The 18,226-nt window shown below is 39.2% G+C and overlaps 1 protein-coding gene across 1 annotated transcript; it reads right to left on the bottom strand.

The window, feature by feature from the left end:
- Window positions 1–1,810: 1,810 nt before the first annotated feature.
- Window positions 1,811–17,043, bottom strand: xpo5 (exportin 5). The gene is made up of 32 exons (XM_080868319.1): window positions 16,785–17,043; window positions 16,142–16,263; window positions 15,981–16,053; window positions 15,763–15,900; window positions 12,350–12,532; window positions 12,227–12,253; window positions 11,943–12,128; window positions 11,003–11,079; window positions 10,738–10,915; window positions 10,572–10,655; window positions 10,345–10,470; window positions 10,169–10,259; window positions 9,943–10,071; window positions 9,408–9,523; window positions 9,154–9,309; window positions 8,920–8,961; window positions 8,746–8,835; window positions 8,426–8,625; window positions 8,244–8,346; window positions 7,358–7,539; window positions 7,146–7,246; window positions 6,958–7,054; window positions 6,710–6,845; window positions 6,446–6,544; window positions 6,306–6,352; window positions 5,882–5,991; window positions 4,771–4,830; window positions 4,569–4,663; window positions 4,375–4,482; window positions 3,405–3,542; window positions 2,858–3,022; window positions 1,811–2,593 (listed from the first exon to the last, which is right to left on the bottom strand). Exons 1-32 carry the CDS (start codon window positions 16,884–16,886, stop codon window positions 2,447–2,449), a joined length of 3,708 nt encoding a protein of 1,235 aa, XP_080724445.1. The 5' UTR covers window positions 16,887–17,043; the 3' UTR covers window positions 1,811–2,446.
- Between the last annotated feature and the right edge of the window lie 1,183 nt (window positions 17,044–18,226).

The following is an 18,226-nucleotide window of genomic DNA, read 5'->3' as shown; positions in this document are numbered from 1 at the left end:
TGCCTTTCCTTAAGCTGCTGAGGCCAGGTGGATTTGTCTAAATGTGATCGCGAAATCTCTCCCGAATTGAATATTTCTCCATAATACACGCACCAATAAGATTAATATAGCGACTGATAAATGAAGATGTTTAGGCAGTTTTGAAGGACTATAAAAGCAATTAACCTGACCAAAACAGTTTGATGCAGAATTGAAAAGTACAGATTTGGCAATATAATGCGATTTGGGTGATTACAGTGTCTCTCTCTCTCTCCTCCTTGTGTTTTGGAGGATTAGACTACACCTGAGCTTATCAGCCTGCTTGTAAAAATGTGTAAAAATCTTACACATGTTAAGAGCAACTGCTAATAGTATATTGTAGTTTAATATGCATAACAGACATAAATGAAGGTCTAATGGGTCAAGTTATGGTCAATATCCACATGATTAAAATATTTGCAGTATTTGTTCACCTCAGTTTACTGCTTTTGATACTAGATTTGAACGGGAGATTTAATTTAAAAAAAAAAAAAAAGATCTTTAAACTTAAAGCACAAAGAATATGGGAGTCTGAAAACATTCCCCATCTTTCAAGTATTTTTCACCCTTTCGAGATTTAGATTCAGTTTTCAAAACTACATCCCCATTAAGGTCATTCTAATGTTTTAGATGCTGCATCTGGAAATTAATTCAAAGAAAAATATGTGAACGTGCTGTAATTGATATATTATAAATAGAGGGGGGGGGGGGGGGGGAAAGATACTGTTTTTTTTTTTTTTATTCAAAACAAAAATATAAACCACACTACACTTTTAAAAAGCCTATTTTCTCATTTGTACATTACATTTTAGTGTTGAACACATTTTAAAAATAACCACATGTGAACAATCAGCACAAAGACAGGGGAACAGTTTGATGATAAAAGGAAAACAGTTTTGATAACTAACGAAGTACTTCAGCTTGCTTTAGGTTCAACAGCATTCAAGATGTAGAAAAAGGATGTGAAGAGTTTAATTAAAAAAACAAAAAACACACACACAAAAAAAACAAACAAAAAAACAAAACAAACTGCTTTGATGGCTCCATAAGAGCAAAACTCATCCAACAAATTATCCTGAAAAACAATCCCTTGGACAATAAAGGAATGTAGTGATGGTTCACCTTTCTTCCTGGTTGGCAAAACCAGTATTGAAAAAAATAAAATAAAAACAAAACAAAAACCAGACAGCAAGAACACAACAGGAACACTTGGATTAAGCTACACATTAGTTGAGTTCACTGTTAAATACTCCTTAAGTTACGTGTAATTAGATTTGTCAGACAACTGTCTGCTTACAAATTTACAATGAGTGTTTTGGCACAGACTGCGGTTGTATCATTTGTAGTATGATATGTGCTCTGCATTAAATTAACAATTCGAAACAGTACATGGGCTGTTTTCACATGTGGCGATATGAAGAACTGGCAAAAAATAACTGCAAAACAGACCGCTGTTCTGTTTACGTCTACAATAAATCATTCATATAATCCATTACTTTTTCCTCTCTTAGTTTATACATAGACAGAGGAACTTTACCCCATTATAAAGAACATCACACTCGAGGTACCATCAGCACATCCTTCAGAATCAGAAAATTAATTCAAGCTGGTCCAGTCAATAGAAAAAAACAACAACCCCAAAACAAAACAAAAAGTGAACAGAGAAATGTGCACCAGCAGTTTTTCCCCCTCGGGTCTTTCTTTTCGACGTGGGATGCAACAGCAGCATGGGTACCAACGTATCTGCCAACACTAACCTCCAAAATGTATTCTTTATTTTTTTTTGTAAAGAAAAAACAAAAAAAAAAAAAGTCCACCTGTCCACATGCCATAACACAAATGCACTCTATCCCTCATCGTACCCCAACAGGCTAACTGCACGCCGACCTGCTTTACTTGCTTTGCTTACTTGGATACGATTAACTGCAAGTTGCTACACTTAATAGTTCCTCTTGTGTCCTGATGTTGGGAAGTGGAAAAATACAGCGACTAAAAATGAAGAAGCACAAAGTAAAATAAGAATGCAGAAAAGTCTTAAATAAAACTAGTCTTGTGGCTCTTTACAGCTTCTTCAGCTGTGCAAATATTAATGGTTAAATATTAATTAAGAACTTCATTCTGAAATAATCCCTACAGATTCTGTAGAGTCTACAAATCTCATTTATGCGCAAAAGGAACTTAAAAAAAAAAAAAAAGTCCCCTACTTTGTGATACTTGACTGTACAAATGACTAGCAGTTATAAAGCATGAACGGCGGCATTGCACGATGTAGGTTAAAAGAAAAGACAACCTACTGAAGCAACACCAGTGTTGACAGATATGTTAGGTAGCGCCACACTGCCCCAGCTGGAGGATGTTTAGGAGAGACGGTGGTCCTACACACAACTCCGTCTTCAATCAGCGTGAAGTCTTGACTTGCTTTGTGTTCCTACAGGGCATCATTCTTGGGAGAGAAGAGAGCTGCCAGGCCCAGAGGTTCATTGTTCACTATATCCTTATCTGGCTTCGGCTTTTTAAAGAGCGATGGAAGATTCCGGATATGAACCTCCTTCCTGAACTGCTGGCACAGAGCTTTCTGTTGGCAGGGGACAGGTAGAGGAAAGGTTAAACACAGCTATCCCAGACCTGCAGGAAAGAATTTCATTAGACTGTCCGGCCCTGTTGAGCTGCTGAACATTTTTCTGCTGCGGCGAACAGAAGATTTACAACACAGCCAGAATCACTCTGCTGAGTAATGACTTGCACTAAAACGCCAGCGTCTATGGTTACTCCTAATGAGCCATCTACAGTCGGATATACTAGAGAAGCACTGCTCTCTAGTGGGGAAATGTAGCATTACCCCAACAGTTCCTGCAATAAGCTTCCTGAACTGGTCTTTTCTCTTCTTTTCTCCAAACTTCTGGGCACTGGGGTCCATGAGCCTGTGGTCATACTGGTCCAGAGCCTCCAAATTGATGTTTGGGATCTGGGTCATCACTCCTCTCAGCTCCATATAGCGAGGCCGCTAACAGGAACACAGACATTTAAAAAGGATACAATATAAGGAAGCAAGATGATATGAAACTTAAATTTTGGGAATGTACACCAGTCTCAAAAACAAGTCAATTTTACTTCATCCCAAAGACAGACATTATTTGTCATGCAAAACTCTCAAATCTTCGCCGATTCCAGCTTTGCAAATTCTTGTTTGTTTTTTTGTAAGTTTACATCTTGAAAAATCTTTCATTCTGATCAAGACTTTTTCACTATAATCTGTCGTTTTATAGGTCAAAGCAGAATATAGACAACAGATTGATTAGTAGTGAAAGTAAAATAAGTCCTCTAAAGGGCAGGGAAAAAAAGAGCAAATATGTAAATATGTCAGATATGTTCAAAATTTGCCTCACCAGGTTTTCATAGATGAGCATTGCCAACTGAGAGAGGGTAGAGCTGCAGACCTCATGCTGCCCATGAACTTGAAGGCCCCTGAGAACGCTGGTAAAGAACCACGTAACAGCTTCAGTAAGAAGATTACCTGCAACAACCTGGAGACAAGAGAAATATAAAGCTATGCAAGACACTTATTCAGCCACCTCCCAGATCAAAGATCGTTAGATTTTAGAGTTGTGTTTGTTAAATTCTGCTTTCATACGGATGCTACCTGACGCCAGTACCAATGTCTTGTGTATTTTGTTTTGTTGACATTTGTTTTTGTTGGTACTCTCCTCTTTTGTTACAGAGAATCAAAGAAGTCTTCATTATACATGAATAACTTGAAGGTACTTTAGCCTTTTGTCACACCATCTTCAAGCACCCAAATGCAAAACTGACAGAAAAACACCAGATTAAAACATGAACGTGAACATTTGGCCTATACTGATGTTAAGCTGATAATTCATCACATCTTTACAAATCCCTTAAATGACATCCATAAATATTGCTATTTAAAATCTTGCAAGGCATTTTTTCGTAACCTCAAAAGGTAAAAATGTAAAAAAATGTACTGTTGATTCCAACCACCGTTTCCTGTGTAAGCCTATAGCACTTCAGTCCTCTGTGCTATAAACCGCCAATGTTACCCAAAAAATCTTACTTAATAAAATCTCCTTAAATACACTAAGCACAGGCTTATGTTTTGGGTCATATATACACACTGTGATGCTGAAATCAATCCTAAACAAATGCACAACTTATTCTTGCTTACGTAGCATTTCATTATAAAGTACAGTCCTCAGGAACCTGTTGTGCATACTTGAGTCACACATTTAAAGACATCTGGGTTAAATATAGCCAGACAGCTTGTGCATAAAAGCAACGTGTGTGATGAGAGCATCAAAAAGCTGCTGCCTTGTATTTAGGTTAGATTAAATGTGCTACCTGCCGCAGCAGAGTCCAGCAGACCAGTGAAGCAGTGCGATGACAGTTGGTGGCATCCTTCCAGGAAAGTGAGGTAAAGGACAGGGTCAGCAGGGACATGTAGAGGTTCTGAGAAATGAAAAAGAAGCATTACGTTTTTAATAATGTACAACTGTGCTTTCCTCTGAATGATACGTGATGCGTTTTAGGTCGACCTCGTGCTTCAGGAGACATTTCCCCAGCTCTGTCAGCTCCTCTGTGGGCTGAGCAGGAGACGCTGACTGCACTGAATCCATCATCATATCTTCCTCTGCAAGAGCATGTTTCAACAACAACAACAAATTTTAATTAAAAATAAAGAGATACGCCAGAATAAAAATCATCCAGTTAATTCAAATTCTCCAGTTTAACTCTTACCATCCATTTCCTCCTTATTGGCTGCAGGTTCAGATACCTTTCTGGAAATACAGGTCACAGCTAAAACAAAAAGAGACAATTGTGATGTTTTGACAACTGAACTTCCATCTTTAAAAGCTAATCAGACAGCTAAAAAAAAACCCAAACAAACAAACAAACCCACTACATCGACACAAAACCTTGGATATTCATTGCACAATGCACAGTAACCGCAAAAATCCTTAAACTATTTACCTAAGCTGCTATCAATTCACAAAAACCTTCATGTTCAAAAAAGAAGCTCTCTTTGAATTACACTTCAAAATTACCAGCATTTCTGCACTGATGAGTGATCAAACTAAACCAAACTAAAATACATGTTAAGCAGTCACTCACAATGCAGGCTGAAAAAGAGTGTGCACTCTTAAGTTTAGTGTCTTGATTAGATGCTCAATCATCCAGGTAAGGAAATCCCCAAAACCTGATTCTGTTCATGTGGACGTAGCGTTTTCAGTGGGAGAAACTTTCCTTGATTCAGAGATGGTCTTTCCCTTTTTACTGAAAACTACATCCAGATGAACAGATTCAACTCTTGGAGGGGATCTTAAATTTCGTACTTTAAATACCACTTTGGCAGCAACGTCCTCAATCAAATATTATCTGCCAATCAGACTTTGTATGACTTTTGTTTATAAGAAGGTACAATCCTCTGCAAACACTTCCACTTTTAGCTTCTTAATTGGAGCACTTGACTCCAGAGAGCTCAGGGAGAAGTCATTAACGCAGAGTTTCACATCTTTTCTGCAGCCCTTCTGTGACTGGCTCCTTGTTTAATAATGCCATAAAAAGTACAACTGTTTGTTATGTATGTATGTATTGTGCTTTTATACTTCTCATAATCTGGATAAACTCAGACATAATCTTATCACTCACCAAAGACAAATCCTACTGGATAGAAAAATCTACCACAAAATGTAGAATTACAGCTTTGCCTTTGTGGCTGAGATTTGCACTTTTCTGATGTGCTCTGAAACCAACATTAGCTCCAAAAGCTCAACTTTCACAACTTGGCAATAGTGCATTAGAATGAACATGTATGCGAGTGGGAAGCGGTACTAAAGACACTACTTACTGAGAAGTTCCAGCACCTCCCTCGTCAGCAGGCGTACTACTTGCTCTTCCAACATCTCCTGGGTCACTTGGGTTTCCTGACAAACCAACTCCTCCTCCTCATGCTCACCACTGAAAAAAAGAAAGAAAGAAAAAAAAAAAAAAAAAAACACACACACACACACACACACACACACACACACACACACACACACACACACACACACACACACACACACACACACACACACACACACACAAAAAAGGTGAATTATGAGGAAAAACTAAGCAGTGATTTTTTTTTTTTTTTTTCAAACTGCAATTGAGAAATTTCCATTCCAGATAAGAAAAGTCTTCATTATGGTCTATATTTGGGGTATGTGTGTGTTATTTTTGTCTTATGGACTGAAAATTCATTTGATCACAAACACTGTGCCAAAACTTACTTGATAGATGTCCGCTGGTTGATGACCTGCCACCTCATGTTGAGTCTCTGAAGCAGTAATAAGAAACACAGCCATGATATTTAGCACATTTTAGGCTAAAAAGTTTAAAAGAAGAGAACAGTGGGTGTGGAGATCCTGACCTGCAGCATGTAGCCAAACAATGGTCCCAGCAGAGGGCAGAGTAGACTTTCATAGTACTCCTGGGGACAAGACAGCACCAGCTGCCTCAGAAACAGACGTACACTTGTCAAGGAAATGTAAAGTTTACGTAAAGCTTTAGCTCAGTTTTAATTATGTCAGGTCTTGCAGGCCGGTGTGCATCACTGAATTGGAGCATGGAGGAGAAGGGGAAAAGAAGCTGACCAAATCAAATGGAGAAAAAAAAAAAAGCAAATAAGGATATGAATCATTGGGCGAAGTCTGTGATCGGGCACATGGTCGAGGGAGACGAAAGCAGAGCCAGCCATTCCTTCAGCCAACTTGTCGATGTTGTAGAACTCCTGCTGCAGGGACACACCTGCACTTCCCAGGATTTGGTAGCTACATGGATTAAAAACAGCAAAATTGGAGGTAAACTTAATTTAACAACATGTAAGGTATATAAAAAGGCAAGAAAAATTTGGGTTAAAGCTGTCAAAGCCACAGTTCTCACCAGTTATCATATAATGTGCAGAAAAATCCCTGCATGCGCTCTATCGTGGTTTTACACACGGGAGAGTCGTAAATATCCAAAAGATGATGAGAGAGACCTGTAGACGGGATGCACTTAAGTTTGACCACAGTCTTTTTTTAAGGTGATTGCCGACTTCTGGTAAAAAGTGTGGACAAAACTCATCTTACCAAGAACCACTTTCTTCTCACTATCCATGATCTCATGAGCTCTGCTGAAGGTCTCACTGAGACGGGCCATGTTCTCAGGCAGGAAAAGACTGTTGTGAGTCCTGCAGTGAGGAATAACAAGAGGGGAAAGTCAATAATCAACATATCAGTACGGTAAAAAGGATAATTAATCATTTTTTACAAATTTCTGTAACATCATGGTACAAGCGCACCTGATTAGTGCTAGTAAATTGGGCATCAAAATCAGAAACTGGGCAGTGCAGGGGTTTCTGTACATGGGAGCTCCAGCAGGAGTGTAGCCCACAACAAAGCCACCAGCCTTGGCCTCCTCCAGGTCTGCAGGCCAGTGTGCCCGCTTCACCACCGCCAATATAGCATACAAACAGAAGCTCAACTAGAGGAGGATTCAATTAAAAAGAAAATACAAAAAAAGGATTAAACAGTTACAAGTTACCTTGTTACAACTAACTACAAGCAATTTTTATCCGTTCTTATAACGCGACTGCCTTTGAAATTTTGTGTCATATCTATCACCAGCATTTTTAGTTTGTCAAATAGTTTTGTTTATCATCAAATAGCTAAAAAAAAAAAAAAGAAAGTTTTTCCATTTGCCACAGCTGCACTCTGTGTTTATTTCTAATCAGCAAATTTAACCATGCTGCGTTAGATTAGGTTAAAAGCCTTGCTACACCTAGTTACAGTCACATAGCTGCTACAAAACCTCAGGGCCTACACCCAGATGGTTTTCAGCTTTGTTTATTAATAAAATATAAACTCCAACGACAAGCCAAAAACTGCGTCAGAATTTGAAATATGAGCTTTTGTGGCTGGTGCAAAAAAAATAAATAAAAAAAATTGGTGACATGGCACATTCTGTCTGGAAAGTTTTTCTTTGCTTACGTAATAAACAACTTACACAACGCAAAAAACAAGTTTCGTCAGTGAGCACACGTCCATGTGCAATGCCTTTAAAAGGTCAAATAACGTCTGTTTCCCTTACGACATTTTGTCATTACACAAAAGTGAGACAAGCAAACCTACAGTGATCTCCAATGGCAGTATCCCTCCACATAAATGAGTTCACGCATATACACTTACTCTGCCTCTATTAATGGCTGCTGTATCTGCATCTTCTTTTTGCTCCGTGACCACCTTATCTGCTCCAATAAAGGACAAGAATGTGTCTGGGTTCCACAACACACTGAAAAACAAAGAAGAGAAAACTATCATTTATCGCTATCGTGTTAAATTTGAGGCACACTGAGAGAATTCAAACTCACTGCCTAATCTCATTTGAAGTCCACTCTGCAACCACTGAGGCCATCAGTTCATCTACAAACGCCTTCTGCTTCTCATAGTCTTTGAACTGGTTACTGATGAGAACCAGAGCTTCCATCAGGGCGCATTTCTCCATGTGAGTGAGCGCGACTCCGCTCGAAAACAGTTCCTTCACATGATTGTAAAACATCTCAAAACAAGGCTGTAGAAAGAAAAAAGGGCATCGTTAAAGACACTGACTTACTTCTATACGGAAAAGTGTACGTCAGAAAGACAAATTATCATTAGCTATTAAGCTAACTGGAATAGAATAGTCCATTACCAGCATATACTGTGGGTAATCCCGGCAGATTTTTATGATGGAAGAACAGGCGTGCCTCCTCACATTCTTCACAGCTCGAGTCCAAGGTGCCTGAAGACATCAGGAGGAGAATACATTTGTTTTCCACAGTTGTCATGAAGATGAAGTAAAAATGACTCCGTGAAGGAAACTTACTTTGGGTTCGTGATCAATTTCAAATGTGACGGCCTTAAAGAGCTGCAGGACAAAACAAAACCATTCAAAATCCACATTATTAAAACAAACTCCTCCAAATGAGCTGAAGGTGTGAATACAAGAAACATCCCCACCGAGCAAAAATATGTGACAGGAGGAACTTTCTGATTGATTTGTGACAAACTACATTCACATAGTAAATGTTATTCAGGAACCAGTAACAGCTCAACTTACCTTGATGAGGACCTGTGGCAGGAAGTGTGGTCTGTGTATGGCCAATGGGAAAAGGGCAGAGACGTTGGTGAGCACACAGGACAAAATGAGCGGGTCTTTGGTTTCGTAGTTCAGCACGGCTTGCAGGAGCTCCATGCTCTGATCAATGGGTAACTTCTATAAGGCAGAAGGAGCAAAAGCCTTCATTATTAGTTTGACTACGATTACTTTTACACTGCTATTTCCATTCTGTTACAGAAAACTTGTTCCTTTACCTCCTCATCCACACTTTTAATGATCTGCGAGACCATGCATTCCATGAAGACCGTCATTGCATCCCACTGGACCACTGAAGGGGACAAGAGGGAACACAGGCCCTCTGCAGTCTTAGCTAGAGAGATGCAAAGGGAGAGGCGCCCATTCACGGCAGATTCAGCCATCAATATGGAAATGAAACTTGTGTTTAAGGTTTTGCTAAGGATGCGCTGCACAAAAAAAAGTTGGCATCAGGGTCAATATCAGCCAATAATATATCAGCCCTTCCCCAATTTTCCCTTAGTGTCCTTAAAAGACTCGAAAGGAAACTGTAAAGCTTATATGTTAGTAGCAATATGAGTTTGCTATTCCCCAAACTGACTGCTCTAGTTTCCCAATTAACTCCAGGCTTAAATTATTGTAATATTATTACGTATTTTACATGATGAATTAACTATCGGCATATGGCCATAAAAATCCCTTCAAGCAGTAAACCAAAACACGTGTGAAAACAGCGATCATTTCCTCTTTGGTATTGTGTCAAAGACTACTTACATGCGTTATCTCCAGTATCTATTGGGCTAGTAATCTGATACTGTAACCATTCTGCTCCTATCCGGAAAGCCTCTAGAGGAACAATGCGGCATGTGCTCCTCAAAACTTCCCCCTGCTGCGCTCGGAAAGCTGCAAAGCACCAAAAGAAACAATGAAAACCATAAAGGTATGCACAAAATAAAAGAGTCAGAACTACTGAAGCAAAACTTGAATCCCCGGTACTTACAATTAAAAAAAGAGTTGAAGTCCTCATCACTGTCAAAGTCCACACGGGAGTACTCGCAGTTTGGGTTATTGTCTCTAGACGGGAACCCAGTCTAAGGAGGGGAAGATGAAAGTTATTAACACTTTGTTTGGCTTTAGGTCACACTGTGAATGATATTGCTGTCACCACGACCTCACCTTAACTAAGTTGGTCATAGAGGCTCTAAGAAATTTGACAGCCATCTTGACAACAGCTGCATCCTTTGAAAGAGCCTCATGTCTGAACAAAGCTCCCCATGTCGCCATGGTTGAGGACTTTAAAAACTGCAGTGAAATAAAGAGAAAAGTCGTTTTATTTACACGCTGTTCACTCAAATGAAATTTTACTTCAAAAAGGGTCCAATCTTTTTCCTGAGGTATCTCACCTGACTGGAATGCGTAGTGAAGGCTAAAAGGGCTTCCATGTACTTGCTGAGGTTTGCAGGTACTTCAACCTCTACGTCTGAACCCTGGGGAGAAAAGATGAGAAACTGTTACCTATCTTCAATCTTAAAACTAATATCTAAAGTGCTTAAAAATGGCCAAACTTACCACTAATGAGCAAAGCTGACCTCCCAAAGCACACAGGACCTGACAGAGCCTCTTCAGGAAGATGTAACGCCGCTCCACCACCTCCACTGCTCTAGAGGTACACATAGAGGGCTCTGAGTCACGGCTACTTAATGATGATTCTGCGGATTTCTGATATATCGAAAGTCCATCTGCTGTCCTGTAAGCAGACACACAAACCATTAAATTGCAGTAGAAGTGCTAGCATGAAGCCTGCAGAGACGTGGAGAGAAGCAGCTGTACTCACTGGGCTGCAGAAAGAATATACTGGATGGCCACATCATCAAACAGAAGCATGAATGGTTTCCTCTCTTCCAGCTTGCCCTGTGGCAGAATGACAGATTATTAACTGGTAGTAAAAAAACTATAGCTTACCATAATGTAGTATTACTGGTCTGATCTGCAAGACTACTCTAAATCCCCAAAAGAAAGCCTCTAAATTATCAAAAATAGAGTTATTTTAATAGTAAAATTTCTCAAAGTGTATAAGGATTTTTAAAAAGACAGATTAAACAAATATTTCCCATCTTCAACACTTATTTACTCATTGTATTCCCATTTATCCATGGGGAGGATTGTGTCAAACAAACATCCCGCGTGAAATTTCTGCCAAATCCAACATGCGGTTCTATCTGCTGCGAGGACAAAAGCACCTTCGTCATTTTCTGTGCGTTTCCTAATTTTGACTGAGTTATTGCTGAAATTATAACACTATTAATATGATCATTAGAAATTCTACTCAAAGTTCTATTATGGCAGAAATTTTATGACTCTGTCCAATAAAAGAAAAAAAACAAGTCAGTTATGATGACTGGGATATGAGCTCTATTAACCCTACCTGGAACCTAGAGGAAATGGACTCATGGACTTGTTCAGACTCATACCTTGTTGTCATTGCATGATTCACGTGTCCTGATTAGACTTGTGCATTGCTCATGTAATTATGGTTATAATAGCACAATACATATAAACGTTAAAGCAATTTAACTGCAAAAAACACAATTCTGCAGGACTTATTAGTATATTCAGAGGATCACACTGATGAAAGCTGCTGGGAAAAGAAACTGGAAAAGCTTGTCTGGCAATTCTATCATCTCATAAAAGAAGGTTGCATACAGCAGTGCCTACTTGACAAACCGAGACAAAATCTCTTGAAAGCCATCATGAATACTGTCCCAGCGACTCACCTTGCGGCTCATAGCAATGAGCAGACACTCCGCTGCCTCGAGCTGCAGCTCCGGCTCACTCAGCAGCAGACACAGAATCTCCAGCAGATGACAGTTTCCGGAGGTTATGTACACCAGAGCGACCCAGTCTATGTAGCCTGCGAGTGTATTCAGCGTAGCCACGGCAACTCGACAGTGAGCTCTCATCTGTGTGGATGAAAAATTATAAGGGGGCAAAGTGAAGTAATCAAGTCGATTAACAAAGTTTAGAATATTAAAGCAGGCACACGCTGACGCTTTCTTACCTGCAGTTCATTTCCAGGAGAACCTTTCTAGATGAAAACAAAAAGAAGACCAATATTGTAAAGTCAGTTTACTCTTCAATTTCTACTTTCTTGCAACACAAATGAGGTCAGGACTCCACTAACCAGTTTACGATAGTCCTCCACATTAATTTGAAGAATGCCCATCATGAAAGTGAAGATGCTTTCCATGTTTTGGGTGAGTGTCTGCTGTATGTCTCTGCGTCGCTGGGTAGGCAACGTCTGGAAGGTGATCACATCCTCAGCCAGCCTCAAAAGGATCAGCATGACCAACTCTGTCTGGGCCTCCTGTGAAAGCAAAGAGGATGTTTTTTTTCCTTGATTTGCTTTTATCTAGCTTTAAATGGCTGTAACAGCAGTTTTAAAGAAGTGATTCGTGACAAATCAGCTTGGATTAATCAGAATCAGAATCAGAATACTTTATTGATCCCTGGGGGAAATTATTATTATTATTATTTTTTTTGTTACAGTGCTCCATTTTAAACCAACATTAAGACAAGACAGACAATACGCTAACTAAGAATAGTACAATATATACATATATATACATACATACATACATACATACATACATACATACATAAGTCACTTATAAATAAATATTTGGAAAAGAAACATGTGTAGCTGTAGCAGCAAACAGTGTGTTAAGTGGATGCGTTGTACAGGGAGATGGCCACAGGCAGGAATGATTTCCTGTGTCGTTCAGTGGTGCTTTTCGGTAATCTCAGTCTCTCACTGAACGAGCTCCTGTGACTGACCAACATGTCATGGAGTGGGTGGGAGGTGTTATCCAACATTGTCTTTATCTTGGACAGCATCCGTCTCTCCGACACCACCTTGAGGGAGTCCAGCTCCATCCCCACAACATTGCTGGCCTTACGGATCAGTTTATTAAGTCTGTTGGCATCTGCGACCCTCAGCCTGCTCCCCCAGCATGCAACAGCATAGAGGATCGCACTGGCCACAACAGACTCATAGAAAATCCTCAGCATTTTCTGGCAGATGTTGAAGGACCTCAGTCGCCTCAAAAAATAGAGACGACTCTGGCCCTTCCTGTAAAGTGCTGTGGTGTTTTTAGCCCAGTCCAGTTTATTGTCAATGTGTACTCCAAGGTATTTATAGTCCTCCACAATGTCAACACTGACCCCCTGGATTGAAACAAGGGTCAAGTGTTTCCTGGTCTTCCTGAAGTCCACGATTATCAAGAATGTGTCTGAATGCTCACTTTTCCATAAAAGATGCAATGATAGTTTTATCAAGTCAGACCTAATAACATTTAAGCATCCATGAAAAACATGGTACAAGTTTGACTGCTTGTCATTACATTAAAGGATAAGCACGCACAAGGTAACAAATGCTTACATCTCTCTAGCATTTTAAGTTGTTCACCCCACTGAAAGAAATTATGTTTTAAAGAACGCCCCCATAAATGTGGGGACTGACAGATCTCAGGAAGCCTCAAAGCCATTTGCCGTTTCAGCATGAAAGAGTTGTATACATTTATCAAGCAGCGTATGGTGTTTATATGTGCTCAAGCTTTTTGGAGCACTTTTAATACTTTTTAAAAAAAATATCTGGAAAATATACAGTCTTCAATGTGCTACAGACAAAGTCTGAGTGACATATAGTATTTTATTCATCTGTTACTTAGCACTAATAATGAGGAATCTGTTTCCTTCTACTGCAGCTGTAAGGTTTATAAATGCATTTTGCTAACCAAGTTTCTTAACCTCAGCTTATAAATAAGCACTCTGCCCCCTTGTTCAAATATGAGTTTTTGGAGCTGGCTCCAAAAAGGCAGTATCCAAATAAATGAATGTTGATGTTTTTAAAATGGTATTTTATCTTACTTTATTTTATCTAAGGTGTTAGAAAGAATCTTGTTTGATAGAGTTAGTGTGTTCATCTCTTCTCTGGATAATCAGTTTGGCTTCAAACCAAAGCACGGCACTGACATGTGCATATATGCACTCAAGGAAATAGTCAGTTTGTATAGGGCTAAAAATTCATCTGTCCTCATGTGTTTCATTGATGCCTCTAAGGCTTTTGATCGAGTGAACCACAGAAAACTTTTTGATAAAATGAAGAGACGGGGAGTTCCTCAGTACATCGTGAGGATTCTCTCTTACTGGTACGCTCATCAGAACATGCAGGTTAAATGGGGAAGCAGTATTTCTGCCCCCTTTGGTGTCAGCAATGGTGTTAGACAGGGTGGGATTTTGTCTCCAATTTTATTTAATTTGTATGTTGATGATTTGTCCATACAACTGAGAGCCTGTAACACTGGGTGTATATTAGGTAAAACATTGATAAATCATCTTATGTATGCAGATGACCTGGTTGTTTTTAGTCCAAGCAGTGATGGGTTACAGGATCTTCTTAATGTCTGTACTGAATATGGTGTGCAATATGACATTGAGTACAATGCTGCTAAAAGTGCTGTTTTGATATGTAGAACCAAGCAGGATAAACAGCTAAATTTCCCTTTGTTTAAACTGGCACAAAAAACAAACAATGTAGCATGCAGAAGCTGCATGTTGCATATAATGATGCGATGAGAATCCTTTGCAGGATACCTAGAAGTGGTAGTGCCAGCCAGATGTTTGTAGCTGTGGGTGTTTGGACTTTTAAAGCACTTTTAAGAAAGCTAATGTTCAATTTTAGAGAACGACTGGATGGTTCGAATAACAGTATAATTGTAGCACTTACAGATCCAACAGTGAGTGGTTCCCGTTACTCATCCAGTCTGAGAAAGCACTGGTTAAAGTGTTTGTGTATTTATTGATTTATTTTAAGTAATTGTGTTTTATGTATATTATGGTTTTATATTTTTACAAATGCTTTAGATACTTATTTATATACATATATATATTTAATGGTTTATACCTTGTGTTGGGGGGGGGGGGGGGGGGGTGTTATGTGTGTGTTTTTTGTCTTGTTTTTATAGACATGAAGTCTGCCAATAAAGATTGAATTGAATTGAATTGAAATGACAGTGTGTACTCCACTTCATTTAGGTGCGCTGACACACAACACTGCATTAAAGCAACTGCTTAATCAGTCTACCACATTCCCATAGCTACACATAGGATGTAACTGATTTTCTAAATATACAGCAACCAACTAAAAAAAACTTTTCTTAAGAATTGTATATCCTTTAATATACTATCACACTTAGATATTATTGTAATATTGCACAAGTACTTTGTTCATCCCTTCAGAGTGGGTATGTATTAATGATAAAAGTAAAACCAAGCTTGATCTGAATGTCTGAAAAGGTCTACAGTTTAGTGATAAAACAAGGAAGCGGAAAGAGGGTTGTTAGGTTCGTATTTGGAAGGTGACCTTATCCCAGTGCCCAAGTTTACATGATGAGGCAATGGGGAAATGAATGAGTAATCCACAACTGGCCCTTATTTGCATGCAAGTTATTCCATTCTCATATTGAATCCATGTTGGCTGAGGAAACAAGTGAGATGAGGAAAAATTGAGCTTCCTGCACCACACAGGTTACTTACTCCTTGGCTAGTGAGAGTCTCCATCTCTTTCAGCATATCTGGCCAATGCTGAGGCCATTCTCTTTTTATCATTTCCACAACTATTCGTGACAGGGCATCTTTGATGTGGCTCTCCTCGTCCAAGATCGAATGAGTACCCTGAAAAGAGACAATAGAAGGCATCAGAGCAGTACAACTGTGAACTGTGAAGTGAAGCGTCTTTCACAAATCACACTTACATTTGATAACAGCTGCATGGCGCACTCCTTCAGGTGGACTTTCTCCTGTTGCTGCATGTCGTTCCATCTGAATCTGCAGGGAGACATTAGCTTTCTGTCAAACATGGATCCCTTATCATGCTTTTTCCCTATTACATTTACCTTAGTCACCTTCAACTTACTTGATGATATGCTCCAGGATTTGCAAACCAAAGTGTCTCACTACTGCTGGCTGGGCTTTGTCAGCTAATTGTAAGCCACATGGGACACACAAGGAGCTCGTCTCTTTAAACTCTTCACAAAACTGAAGAGAAGAAAAAAGAAACCGCGTAATTTTAAAGATTAGGAAATGTTATAAGACTTTAAATGAACAGTTTTGTGAACCCACCACTACCATACACGTGTAATATGTCAGATAGCAACAGCTAATTCACAAACATTCATATAAATACTTGGATAGCAGAATGCTAATCTAGTAGCTAGGGTTAGAGTTATTCTTGGGGCAGAATTACTAGGAATTGGTTAACTAGCCTCATTAAATCGAGCTCTGTCTTTTCACCATGTGGTTAATGGCATGAATATGAGTCCACAGTGGCTCTGGTGTTGAGGTGATAATTGTGGCATGCCGGCTAGCTCGTAAAGCATATGGCTATCATCATTGCAGGTTAAACCAACATACATGAACCGTATAAACAGCGCTGTTACTAGGAAACTACGTATAATAGCCCAATTTATCTAGCTAAGCCAGTACATTATTCTCCTTTCACAAATGAATGACAAGCTCAGCAAACTTAGCGGCTAGCTAGCAAGCGTTAACGAAGCTACCTTTAGGGCCTCCAGTCGGTAAATTTGACTTGTTTCTGCGTCCATAATCACATTCACAGCTTTCACAAGCTGATCACACATGGCGGCCACCTGGTCAGCCATGACTTCAAGTAGCGTCTAACACACTGTTGAGGCGAAAGCAACTCCCTTATGCAAAGCACCTGCAGTACAGTGAGACGAGCGATACACTCAGTGAGGTACCAACGTGTACAGAATGTGCTGCCGTTGCTTCTCCTGCCGCTACTCGCGCGTTTGAACACTTTGCTCGCCGTTGAGTGGGAATTCTGGGAGTTGTAGTCTAAGATTTTTTTTTAAAGATCGTCTATATAAATCTAAGCCATCACCTCTGAAACTATTATATTCATTAGCTACTTGAATTAAAAAAAAATGTAAAAATGAAGCAAACAGTATGGTTTACTTACAAAACTAAAAAATAAATAAATAAATAAATCAAAGTACAGGAAATGTCTTCATCTCGCATTAGAAGTCATTACATATATGTTTAATGAGACCAGGATGTCTAAGATAACATAAAAGACCTTCTATTAGTCCCACAGTTGGGAAATTCGCATGATGACAGCAGCAAAATCAAAAGAGCAGGAATACAACAAATAGATTCCGTAATAAACAGTAATTAATTAATTACAAAAAATAATCTTTAACTATAATTCTACATAAAAGTACAGGTGTTTGGAAGTATGGCGATATATAGGAAAGAAGGGAGTGGGCTTTTTAACCAGAAAACACAATCCTGGAAAGTGTGAGGATGCCCGAGGAGTGGGAAAAAAGTTTACTAATACTGAGTTTCAAGTTAAAGGGTGATGTGCAGAGCTGTAGCCGTAGACGGATAAGGTTGATGAGCTATAACACGAAGTTATAGGAAAGAGTTGTTGAAGCTAGGGGATGGGGATGGGATTACATCAGAAATGTAGGAAGTCCCAGTGGTAATGAACAGGATGACAGATGAGGTCAGGCAGGAGTCTCTGTAGCCTATAATGTTTGCAGACGACACTGTAATCTGAAGTGAGAGTATAAGAAGAGAAGAAAGAACTCTTCTGATTCATGATATACAGTGAGGCCATATGGGGTTTAGATGAAGCCAGGTAGAAATTTTTATTTCAGTATAAATCCTGATTACAGCTCTTATCTGAAGCAAGTTACATTTTCCCAAGTTACATTAGGTGTTGCTTGTTTATATGCTCTAATTCAGCTAACTGGTCATATTAACTTTAATAATTATTCTTTTTTCATTCGTTAAGTTGCCATCTTTAATAATTAATGCTTTTACTGAACCAAACAGTTTCGCAGCTCTTTCACCTTCACCTTTCAGTTTGTGATTACTGGCGGAGTGATACATCTTAAGTATGTCCTGGCGAGGAATCATTCCTACCTCTGCTCTTTTAAGTTTAATCTGCTGCTGAGAAACTGCTGAACACACTGAA

Source organism: Rhamphochromis sp. 'chilingali' (genome assembly GCF_963969265.1).
Source record: "Rhamphochromis sp. 'chilingali' genome assembly, chromosome: 20".
Taxonomy (NCBI): Eukaryota; Metazoa; Chordata; class Actinopteri; order Cichliformes; family Cichlidae; genus Rhamphochromis; species Rhamphochromis sp. 'chilingali'.
Note: the sequence above shows the minus strand (reverse complement) of the source record. Positions and strands in the feature narration are given on the sequence as shown.